General features: G+C 43.6%; 1 protein-coding gene across 3 annotated transcripts in view; it reads right to left on the bottom strand.

The window, feature by feature from the left end:
* LOC143986886 (protocadherin-11 X-linked-like) overlaps positions 1-12,530 on the bottom strand; it is a 2,116,396-nt gene that overhangs the window by 1,066,475 nt on the left and 1,037,391 nt on the right. For all 3 annotated transcript variants that reach the window (XM_077485295.1, XM_077485303.1, XM_077485311.1), the window contains exon 4: positions 8,949-9,020. In XM_077485295.1, coding sequence (XP_077341421.1) covers positions 8,949-9,020 — 72 coding nt within the window. The remainder of the gene's footprint in view (positions 1-8,948; positions 9,021-12,530) is intronic.

Here is a 12,530-nt window from a genome sequence, read left to right as displayed (position 1 = left end):
GCAAATTATATCTTGTTCAATCAAACAAACATTCTCAGAGAAAATGAACTTTCGAGGCACTGTCTGACAGCGTCGGAGCGCCGGCTACATGAATCCGAAGAGGCTGGAGGGCTCTCAACAACAAGGGAAGGAAAAACAAAGCAGATGTCGGGAAATAAAGGTGAAAATCTTGCTTTTTGATGGGCATTTGGTGTTTGTAGACATTGGGGGAGGGGGTCGGGTCATTCAATTACTCTGCAAAAGCTTTCGTTTTCCAAAGATTAGTGTAAAGGCCTATGTTGGAGGGTTTTTTGATCGTATCAGAATGGCTTTGCTTCTCATGCAAGTCCACGGGAATGTAAAAGTGAATGAAGCAGGTCAAAAAAGCAGGTCAACTGCACCTGGTATGATTTCTGAAGGATCTCAGAAGCTTCTGAAATCAATGTCAAAAGCTTATGTGGGGTAAAATGCCGCTCAAAACTGATCCGGTGCTTCAGATGTGGATATGGCTTTGTATGGCCTTAGCTAATGCTGCTCTGGCCACGCCCCCCCCCCCAACATGTTTCACCTGGCCTTCCGGGGCTTGGTCACAGAAAAGTCAAGCCCGGGTAGGTGGGGCGAAACATGTCAGGGGGTAAGGCCAGAGCAGCCGTGTACACATCTAAAGCACGGTTTTAAGAGGAAACTTATCCCACATATGTCCACACTTCTGAATTAGTGCTTGATGCCCGATCCCACTTTCTGCATACTGGTAGGGACACCTGTTATCCTCCATCTTCGATCGGCGCTCAAAGTCTACACGTGATCATAATGTCAAAAGCACCCTGCATTTGCCAATCAAAGCCCATCCATGGAATGGCGACATCATTGACCTAATATGGCCATATCACGTGGCCCTTTGTTATGTGGAGATGCGGGTGAGGGGAGATTTCCTAAGCATAGCTGATTGAGCCGACGGCCTATTATCATGTGGCAGCTTCTTGCATAGCCATTGGCAACTCACGGTCAACTACTGATGATCAGGAGTCGGTAGTGTTGTGGAAAATTTGATTGTATAACATTTTATTCTAGGATGTGTGTTTTATAGATTGTCATCTGTCTCCCTGTGTCCGGTTTGATCGAGGAGCGCTCTAGCAGAGCGCACTTGGGTCAAATCGAGACCAGTGGTAAAAAATCAGTATGAAAACCTTCTCATGGGATGTGAGACGTGTTCTGTGTGTCTGTGGATGTTTGTTGGTTTTGTTGGGCTTCTTGCCTTCAAATGAATATGGGCATTAGAGAAGCGAAGTCTACATAATAAAGACCTATTATTTTATCTCTGTGTGGCTACGTTATCCTTTTTGGATACATATCTGTCTTAATAAGAGGACATTGGTATCGGCCTTGTTAATATACTAGTACCGTATGTTGACAACACCAGTAGCAATGTCCCCGCAGATTGTCTCAAGCTTTTAAGAATCATAATGAGCTCACCCCATACTGTTTACTTTGAAAGCACTATGGTCTGTGCGCCATACTGACTAAAAGGGGGCGTGTGCATTTCCTCTTGTGAATGCCCTCCCCTTTAATGTATGTCATTTCCTGTGATGTCATTTTCTGTACTAAGGAAGTGCCTGCCTGTTGGGGGCAGGACTTCCTGTTTGTCATTCTTTGGGAGATAATAAGAGGCGATGTTGAGCCCCCGGGGGGGGGGGGGGCATAAGCATGGAACTGAGAACGTAGAAGGATGGTTGAGTCTGTTCATTGGGATGAATGTGTTGGAAGGTAAACTTAAGCATTATATCATTAAGACGTAAATGGGTGCTTATTGGAAGCACAGCAGTAGATGGGGCTGTGTGGATAGCATACAGCCAAATTTCTACAACAGTAGGCACAACTGTCAATGATGTCAGCATTGTTTCGCTAGCTAATAGCAGTGTGCATTTGCCCATCAAAGACCATCAACAGAGGCCCTTAAATCTAACCTCTGGGCCCCTTGATTATTTTAATGGTTTTTAAACCCATAATATATATTTTTTCAAAGTAGTTTAATTAGTAAAAAAAAAAATCTAATTTTAATTGCTGTCCTAAGCTCCATTGAGCTGCTGCCATACATGCTTCCAGTTCTCAGCTGGATCAGAAGGATGTCTATGACAGACATCTGTTCCGGTGCTGTGCCTTTGCCCCCTCACTCTGCCTTGTCATTCACAAAGCACAAATACGGCATCACCACAGGAATAGCAAAGCAGAGGGATGGGGGGCAGAGGCACAACACCGGAGTTGGTGTCTGTCACAGAGCCCATTCCAGATTGCTGGTAGCACTATTCCTGACGTTCTCTCCAGCAGTAGCTCAATGGCGGTTGGAGACAATCATTGAAGTAAGAAAACACTTACCGTATTTTCCGGCGTATAAGACGACCTTTTACACTTAAAAAAACTGGGCAAAAAGCAGGGGTCGTCTTATACGCCGGGTCAGCTGCTGGGATGCCTTCTGGATGTCCGGTAATACTGTATGTAGCTTCGGCTGCATACAGTATGTACCACTGAGCCAATCCCAGTGAGCGATGTATTCAAATGAATACAGAGCCTGCTCGGATTGGAGTAGCAATCTCTGCCAATCCGAGCAGGCTACACACATTAGCCTGCTCCGATTGGCTTTGAGAGTGAGAGAGGCGCGGGCTGATGATGTTACAGCCTCCGCCAATCCCAGCAGGCTTTGTATTCATTAATAGAATACATTGCTCGCCGTGATTGGCTCCAGCACCATAAGAAGGAAGAAGGAAATGGCTCCAGCAAGAACAAAGAAGAGGGATATGAAGCGTCGGAAGCCTCGGAATGGGGGGTCGTCTTAAACGGTGAGTACGGGCAAAACATTTTTAAAACCTGTACAGTTAGGGGGTCGTCTTATATGCTGGGTCGTCTTATACACCGGCAAATACGGTATCTATCAAACAACTGTTGTTGAATAGAGAGGGTTCAAAAACTGTAAAAATCAAGGAGCCCTCGAGTTGGGCTTTAGGAGGCTTTTTGAAATGGGCTTCTACTTTCACTTCAATTCCTCTGTATGTGAATTAATGGCAAGCACGTCTCGAAGGTACACTAGCCCTAAATTGACCCTTCATGGCCCGTGTCCACCAAGATTTTTGGAACTACTTCTCCATAAAAGTCCATAAGAATGCAAAAATAGATGAAGCAGGTCAACGGCACATGCGTGAATTCTGAACGAATGCAGAACCTTCTCAAACTGATGCCAAAAGCACGCTGGATTTGGCCATCCAAGCTGGTCGCCCTATGCTGTTAAAGGCCAACTTTGGGCACCTTGATTTTTTTTTTGTTTACAAATGTTTTATTGAGGTAGATTTTTGGAACTACGGTACTTCTGTCTCCATACAAGTCCATAGGAATGCAAAAATAGATGAAGCAGGTCAACGGCACATGCGTGAATTCTGAACGATTGCAGAACCTTCTCAAACTGATGCCAAAAGCACGCTGGATTTGTCCATCCAAGCTGGTCATCCAATGCCTTTAAAGGCCAACTTTGGGCACCTTGATTTTTTTTTTTTGTTTACAAATGTTTTATTGAGGTAGATTTTTGGAACTACGGTACTTCTGTCTCCATACAAGTCCATAAGAATGCAAAAATAGATGAAGCAGGTCAACGGCACATGCATGAATTCTGAACGATTGCAGAACCTTCTCAAACTGATGCCAAAAGCCCGCTGGATTTGGCCAACCAAGCTGGTCATCCAATGCCTCTAAAGGCCAACTTTGGGCACCTTGATTTTTTTTTTTTGTTTTACAAATGTTTTATTGAGGTAGATCAGGTAAATACAAGTCATACAGGCACAGAGAGGTAGTCATTACTATCAAGAAATAAGATAAAAATGGTACACAAATACATCTCTCACGTTACCTTTTGACCGGTTAAACCGTAAATAGTGTGAAAAGAAAACAAAGAAAACCAGAAAACAAAATATATGTAAAGAGAAATGCAAGAGTGATAATGTACGTAAACCAAATTGTGACAGGTAAATAGAAGGTGACTATGTATAGGCCAAAAAGTTAACAAATAAAATCCTCATCAGTACTGGGTATGTTGACATGGGAGGCCTCAACCTATCTGGTCATTGGGATTAGGGACTAAGCCCTTGTACACACGGATGGAGAATCCATCGGAATGTGTCCTATCGGATCGTGTCGTTGGATAATCCGACTGTGTGTGGTATGCATCGGACTGATTCCGTCGGAATATCCGTCCGACCCAATTTTCCAACATGTTGGAAATATTTCCCGACCAACTGGGCCGGTCGGACATACTCCGATCATCTGTAGCGAATTTTGATCGGACCAAGTGCCACGCATGCTCAGATCAAATTCCTACGTCAAAGCTATTGGCTACTAGCCTGAATGTAGTCCCATCGTAACAAAATTACGTCATCACATTCTGAAAGATCGGATTTTTCACCAACTTTGTCCGACCGTGTGTATGCAACAGTTTCGGACAAGATCCGACGGGCAAAATCCGACGGATTTGGTTGTGGAAATCTCCGACCGTGTGTACAGGGGCTAAGAGGTCTCCAAGCCTGGTACATATTTGGTGAGTTGACCAACTTCCCCTGATGGACTCCATATGTAGGACTAGGAGCATCTGTGACCATGTTACGCCAGTTTAGGGCGATGGCCCATTGGATAGCACTGACAAGCGTATGCACTAGCTTCTGTTGAGGAAGGGAGACCCCTGGCAGATCACATTTGAAACGTCAAGGTCACCGTTACTCCAGTAAACTGGAGTGGGCACCTTGATTTTTTTACAGTTTCTAATTCCAAAATGATTTTTTTGTAGTTTATTTAGAAAGTATTTTTTACATGGATACCTGTCGCTTTGCTCCATCGGGCAACTGCTGGGTGTGGAGCTCTCCAATGGAGCTTGAAGAAAACTGTAAAAGTAAGAATAAATTTCTCATTGTCTCAATCACTACCCAAAAAAATAGTAACAAGATGGTATTTTACGAATCTTAATGTTTAGCTCAGTTTTTTCCCACCAACTCCTCCTTATGCTGGCGAGGGTGTGGTCATACGGGAAACATAACGCATATATGTTGGTCCTGTAAAAATAGCTTCTGGCTACAAATCTTACAAATTCTCTCAGGTATTTTCATGCCTCCTAACTCTGCTTTAGCAATTTTCAATTTAGAGATAGAGGGCCTTCTCACCCCTATGCCGTAAGATTGTCGCTAACCGCGTTCACCTAAATCAACAATCCTGAGACATTGGCTTTCTTTTATGAGGAGGTAAGTAAATCTTGGCAGGGCTTTTTTTTCTCAAACGATAGGTGCTGGAACTTAAACTTAAACACGGTCCCACAAAAACCCCTCCCCCTACACACACCCTCAAAATCACATCAAATAGTAGGTGTGTTCAGTCAAATTTCACGAAAAACAGTAGGAGGGTCTTAAAGGGGCATTAAATACCAGGATTGCATTACATACAGAGTGCAGAGCTGTCACTTGTAAACACAGAAACCAGACTTCTGTGTTTACAAGTGATTGTGGTGAGCAGGCACCAAAGGGTCTGAGCCAGAGATGGTGGAACTGAGTCCCATCAAGTTCCCCCTGAAAAAAAGCCCTGAACCTTGGACAAGGGGGTGGCTGTGGACGTGGTATAGTTGGATTTTGCCAAAGAGTTTGACACTGTGTCAAACGTTTTGGCAAAATCCAAGTATGGAACTGTCCCCCACACACAGCTGATGCGTAAGGTAAAGTCTACAGGACTGAAAAGATCAGTTTTTAAATGGATAGAAAAATGGCTAAAAGACAGAATTCGGAGAGTAGTGGTTAATGATTCCTTCTCTGAATGGTCTAAGGTTTTCAGTGGTGTTTCCTCCCGAGGTTCAGTGCTGGTACCCTTACTTTTTACTACTTCTATAATTGATAATAGGAAAGTAACATTTCTGTCTTTGCAGATGACACCAAGCTATGCAGTGGAATAACGTCCTTACAGGGTGTCTCCAACTTTCAAGTCGACCTCAATGCTCTGTTTAATTGGGCAACTATGTGGCAGATGAGGTTTAATGTTGATACATTTAAAGTTTTGCACTTGGGGGCTTAGAATATGCATGCATCATACATACTATGGGGAGTATAACTGGGGGAATCCATAGTGGAGAAGGATCTGGGGATTTTGGCAGATCATAAGCTCAATAATACAGTTCCCCCGAAAATAAGACCTAGCGTGATTGTCAGTAATGGCTGCAATATAAGCCCTACCCCCCAAATAAGCCCTACCCTGTTTCCCCCAAAAATAAGTCCTACCCTGAAAATAATTAGGGCTTATTTGGGGGGTAGGGCTTATATTGCAGCCATGGCTGACAATCACGCTAGATCTTATTTTCGGGGAAACAGGGTAGCATGCAATGCCAAGCTGCAGTTTCCAAAGAGAGCAAAGTCCTTTCTTGTATTAAGAGAGGTATGGACTCCAGAGAGAGAGAGATATCATTACTATTACTATTTATCACAAATCATTAGTCAGACCTCATCTGGAATATGCAGTTCAGTTCTCAAAAAGGATATCGGGGAACTGGAGAAAGTGCAGAGAAGGGCAACCAAACTGATAAGAGGCATGGAGGAGCTCAGCTATGAGGAAAGATTAGAGGAACTGAATTTATTCCCTCTTGAAAAGAGGAGATCAGGGGAGGATATGATCACTGTGTATAAATATATAGGAGGTCCATATAGTGAACTTGGAGTTGAGTTATTCCCTTTATGGTCAACACAGAGGACAAAGGGGCACTCTTTACGCCTAGAGGAAAAGAGATTTCAGCTCCAGAAATGGAAAGGTTTCTTCACAGTAAGAGCTGGGAATATGTGAAATAGACTTCCTCCAGAGGTGGTTCTGGCTGGCTCAGTAGATTGCTTTAAAAAAAAGGCCTGGATTCTTTCCTAAATTCACATAATATAACTGGGTACTGACATTTATATGTAAAGTTGATCCAGGGAAAATCTCATTTGCTTCTCGGGGGATCAGGAAGGAATACAGTATTCAAATTCTAAGTACAAGTCAATGTGAATTCATAGCAAACACAACGCAAAGATCAAAGGTCCTCTAACCCCAAATTGACCCATTAGGGGGAGGTCAACCAGACTATTTGTTCCCTCAGAACTGCTTCTGTCCTCAAACAAGTCAATGGGAATGCAAAACCAGTTGAAACAACTCAAATGCAGGTCAACTTGCACCTATGTCGAATTCCGAAAGATCTCAGAAGTATCTCAAAGAAGCATTTGCCCATTAAGTCCATCAAAAGAGGTCCTCACTGGGCCAAAGAGAAGATTGTGTCTATAGTCAATAATAGGGATGAGCTTGATGTCCGGGTCAGGCATACTTTCAACTCGAACATCAGGTGTTCGTCCCGTTCGCCGAAGAGTGAACATTATGCAGAGTGTGTGGCAAATTTGAGCGCCACGGAACCTTCCGTAATGGGAGATCGCAGTGCATTGCTGTATGATGATTGGCCAAAGTATGCACCTGACCTGCAGGCTTTGGCCAATCCCAGCGTCTTCTGCTACGAGAGCCATAATTAGCCAATAACTTGCATATAAGCCTTTAAAATTAGCACTAACTTTTGATTTTTCACATAGACTTTAACGGTGTTCACGTGTTAAAACAAATGTTTTGCCTGTTCACATGTTCTGCTGCGAACGGGTGGGGGGGGGGGGGTGTTTCAGCTCTTCACTAGTCAAAAAATACACTTATAGGAGTCACTGAAGATGTTGGCCCAAACAAACTGACCCCAGCTATAAAATATAACAAACGCCAATCTTCTCACAAATGGCCGAGTTGTCAGATCTAGGCATACTGCACAGACATGGGCGTCCGCAAAACTTTTTTCAGGGGGGGGCATCATTTTAGGGTCACCAATGCACCACCCTTTTCGACAATGTCATGATCACATTATCATGATCAGAGACTGCAGGCGTAGTACAGTCCCTAGGATAAGTAATGGATAATGGCCAACAGTCCCTCTTACCAGACCCAGCAAAACTACAGCAGTAATCCCTCCGGCTGGATGATCGCTCACTCTGGGTTCCCCTGGGGCGCCTCTGGTCAGTAGTGTAGCATGTCTGTACCCTGGTAGTGGCTCATTTTTTCTCTCTGGTGGCACTGGGCAGCGTTTCTCTCTCTGGTGGCACTGGGCAATGTGTCTCTCGGGCAGGAAGCTGGGCAGGAAGCTGGGCGGGGAACCTGGTGAAAGCCGCCGTCTCTTGTCCCTGATGGGAAAAAGGGGGGGGCAAGTGGGGGAAACATTTGATAGCCTGCAGCACGCCTTTCTCCTGTCACAGCAACACTGAGTTCTCTGCTGGACTGAGCAAGGAAAAGAGCCCGAAGTCACACTACACTGATAGGGGGCTTGACAGCACCTGGATGGTGTTACCCCACTGGTGGATGGCACCCGGGTGCGGGCTGCCCGCACCCTGATAGCGATGCAACTGTGCTGAATTTAAGATCTGATCCCTGATTCCAGGGGGGGGGGGCTTGACCCCCCTTGCCCCTACCTGCGGACGCCCATGTGCACAGATAAGACCTTCACTACACAATAAAGTGGTCAGGGATTTCTAAGATAACCTGAAATAATTGTGAAACTTTGAGAAACATTTGTAAAATGCAGATCAACTACACCCACATTGAATTCCAAAAGATCTTATAAGGGTGTATCTAAGAAACATTTGCCAATAAAGTCCATTAACATCCTTACTGGGCCAAGGAGAAGATTATGTCTATAGTCCACTTATAGGGACTATTGATGCAGTTGGCCCAAAGAAAGTGACTCCAGCTCTAAAATATAGTAAACAACAACAATTTTACCAAAAGTTGTCAGATAACCAGTCTAGGCATACTGCAGAGATAAGACCTTGACCGCTCATTGATTTAGTCAGAGATGTCTAAGATAACCCGAAATAATTCTGAAACATTTGTAAAATAAAAATATTGATTACCGGTGGTTGAATCCAATTCTCAAGGTTTGATTCTTTCAGGGGTGATTGAAGTTTTCCAGTTTCTTTTCCATGCTAAAAAAAAGAACAGAAGGACACTGTTATAGGCTACAATATTATGTTTACATAATTAACGATTAACATCTTTCTTTATTTTTCAAAATGAACCTTCACAAATATTACTCTTATGATAATTGGCAAAATACCACTTTTCCATAGTAACACTTTTCATAATATTGCTTTGGATACCTTCAAAGCTTGTTTAAACCATGACTATATCACTTAATGACCAGACCTAATTGATACATTGACATGTGGACCTTTTTATTCAGTGACAACGCCATCATTTCTTCCAGATATGTTAAATTGAGAGTTTTAATTTTCACAAAACCTTGGCAACAATCAGGAGATTTTGCTGAAATGTTGCCATTTTGGTAAAATGTATCAGAGTCCACAGGGGAATTACATTTAAATTGGTTGCAAACCCTTACCTATACCCAGTGGAGAAAGACTAGACAATGCTAAATGTTCTCCATTCAGGAAATGAGGCAGAGCTCTATCTGACTTGCTACAACTTCTCAATCAGGAGACTTTGCTGAAATGTTGCAATTTTGGTAAAATGTATCGGAGTCCACAGGGGAGTTACATTTAAATTGGTGGCAAAACCTTACCTATACCCAGTGGAGAAAGACTAGACAATGCTAAATGCTCTCCATTCAGGAAATGAGGCAGAGCTTTATCTGACTTGCTAAAACTTCTCAATCAGGAGACTTTGCTGAAATGTTGCAATTTTGGTAAAATGTATCGGAGTCCACAGGGGAGTTACATTTAAATTGGTGGCAAAACCTTACATATACCCAGTGGAGAGGGACTAGATCAGGGGTGGCCAACCAGACGAAGACCAAGAGCCACATTTTTTACCGAGTTACCACAAAGAGCCACATCATACGCATGCTGGATAAATAAGTGAAAAGAAGCTGAAATGGTTAACAGCCAGCAGTGTGTCACGCTATCAACAGACCCAGAATGTGCTGAACAGATCTTATCAGTGTTCAGGTGAAACGTTATTAAAAAAAAAAAAAAAAAGTACAGAGCAAGACAGAGGGAGAAGGGAGGACAGATCAGTAACCTGCACACTTGTGGCCATACCTTTTTGTATCTCATCGGCTTCAGATACAGCGTGTTTCTCCTTCCTCTGCCCCCCTTCAGCCTCACTCCAGCGCCTATGTATTCAAATGTGGCGGGCTGGGGGACACTACACGCTGATTGGCTGTTGATGTGTGGGAGGAGCGGAGGAGTGCAGAGACTCGGGCTGCCTGTCACCGCAATGAAACAGCCCGAACCAGCCCGAAGAGCCGAAGGAAACCGATCGACACAGCCCGAAGAGCCGAAGGAAACCGATCGACACAGCCCGAACCAGCCCGAAGAGCCGAAGGAAACCGATCGACACAGCCCGAAGAGCCGAAGGAAACCGATCGACACAGCCCGAACCAGCCCGAAGAGCCGCAGGAAACCGACCAAAGAGCCGCATGCGGCTCGAGAGCCGCGGGTTGGCCACCCCTGGACTAGATGATGCTAAATGCCCTCCATTCAGGAAATGAGGCAGAGCTCTATCTGACTTGCTACAGCTTCTAATGCACATTGTGAAAAGCTCACAGTGTGCAGTGAAATTTAGAGGAAGCTATTTCAGTACAAGAGAGGAGCCAGAAAGAACTATGTCGGTACAACTGTGTAAGACTGAATGGAAGGTTGGAGTTCAGCTTAAAGGGTGCACAGATTGGCAGTCCATCTAATTTCTTTAGTACACCAGCTGAGACTTGTCAGTGGGGAAAGAGGGTGGGGGGGTCATCGAACACATTGTCAAACTCATATCTTATTTCTTGTACAACACCAGTTCCAGGCCTCTGATGTGATTGAAGGTCAAGAGCTGTGTATGTAAAGATGGGGGTTACCAAATTTTCTTCTTGCAGCCGTAAAGGGTGCAACAGGCCAAAGATGGCTCCTGATAATTTTGGCAACTCCTTGCATTATACTTTATTTATCATATGCAAAGCACATTAGGAAGTGAAGGACAGAAAAGGTGCTTCTCAGTGCAGTATAACAACAGTTTATTATGACACAAATTGAGGAGAATTTACAAGCAATAGTAGAAAACAGCCTAGTAATTCATAGCCTTCTTGTGAAAGTTTCTCTGTGTAGCACAGCTGACCAGCAGCCGTGGAGATGGTGGAACGCACGGGCAAGATGGTTGCCGCACTTCCGGGTTTTGGCGTGGAAAGAACACACCGGATGTAACATCAAGAGGGGGCAGTAATGCGTTTCGGAGCATTCTCAGAAGCTCCTTTTGGTCTAACGAAAGAGTTTCTGGGCTTGCTCCAAAACGCGTTACCGTCCCCTCTTGACGTCACATCCAGCGCGTGAGTACTGTGCCAACCTGAAAGTGCAGAAGCCATCTTGCCTGTGCATTCCCACCGTCTCCACAGCTACTGGTTGGCTATGCTACATGGAAGAAATTGTCACAAGAAGCCTATCCGCAAGCTATGAATTTACGAGCCTGTTTTCTACTATTGCTTGTACGTTCTCCTCAATTTGTGTCATAATAAACTGTTGCTATACTGCACTTAGAAGCACCTTTTCTGTCCTTCACTTTCTGCTAGAGTCTGCTTCAACTCCCTGGAAGCGCCACTCTAAGTGCCTTCTCGAGTCCTTCCCATCCTCTCCCTGGATAGTGACCAAGAACAGCAGGCTACATGAGGTCTCCTTCATGCAGATGCGCCCTGTGAACATTTATCTAAAGGCACATTTGGAACTCATCGTAATCGTCAGACACATTTCTCAATTATTTGTAGAGTCGTTTTTGTATTTGTATTTTGCTTTTAATTATCCTCGGCCTGTCCTTGAGCCAAAACATGGCCCCATATTAGACTCCAATATTTAACATTTTTTGTGTACAAAATAATAAAATAAAGCATATTAAAGTGACATCACACAAATAAAAAGCTAATACATAAAAAAGGCCAAAATTAAATGTTATATCTTCCTGGAGTTCCACTTAATGACCGCGCTTATTTTTCAGACTCGCAAGTTAAAAATGTATTTATTTATTTTTTGCTAAAAAATTACTTTGAACTCCCAAACATTATATATATATATATATATATTTATTTTCCCAGACACCCACACCCTAGAGAATAAAATGCAATACTTTCTGACGCATCGTATTTTCGCAGCGGTCTTACAAGCACAATTTTTTGGGGAAAAAAAATATACTTTTTGGGCCTAAAAAATAAGACAACACTAAAGTTAGCCAATTTCTTTTTTTTTTTTATATTGTGAAAGATAATGTTACGCCGAGTAAATTGATACCTATGTCATGCTTCAAAATTGCGCCCGCTGGTGAAATGGCGACAAACTTTTACCCTTAATAATCTCCATAGGAGATGTTTAAAATTTTCTACAGGTTACATGTGTTAGCCCTTGTACACACGGTCGGAGATTCCGACGAAATGTGTCCGATCGGACCGTTTTGTCGGATATTCCGACTGTGTGTGGTCTCCATCGGACTGTTACCGTCGGAGTATCCGA

This window comes from Lithobates pipiens, unplaced genomic scaffold (assembly GCF_037356315.1).
Source record: "Lithobates pipiens isolate NorthernLeopardFrog02 unplaced genomic scaffold, aLitPip1_a1.2 Scaffold_1, whole genome shotgun sequence".
Taxonomy (NCBI): domain Eukaryota; kingdom Metazoa; phylum Chordata; class Amphibia; order Anura; family Ranidae; genus Lithobates; species Lithobates pipiens.
The sequence above is the reverse complement of the archived record's forward strand: the minus strand, read 5'-3'. Positions and strand labels throughout refer to the sequence as shown.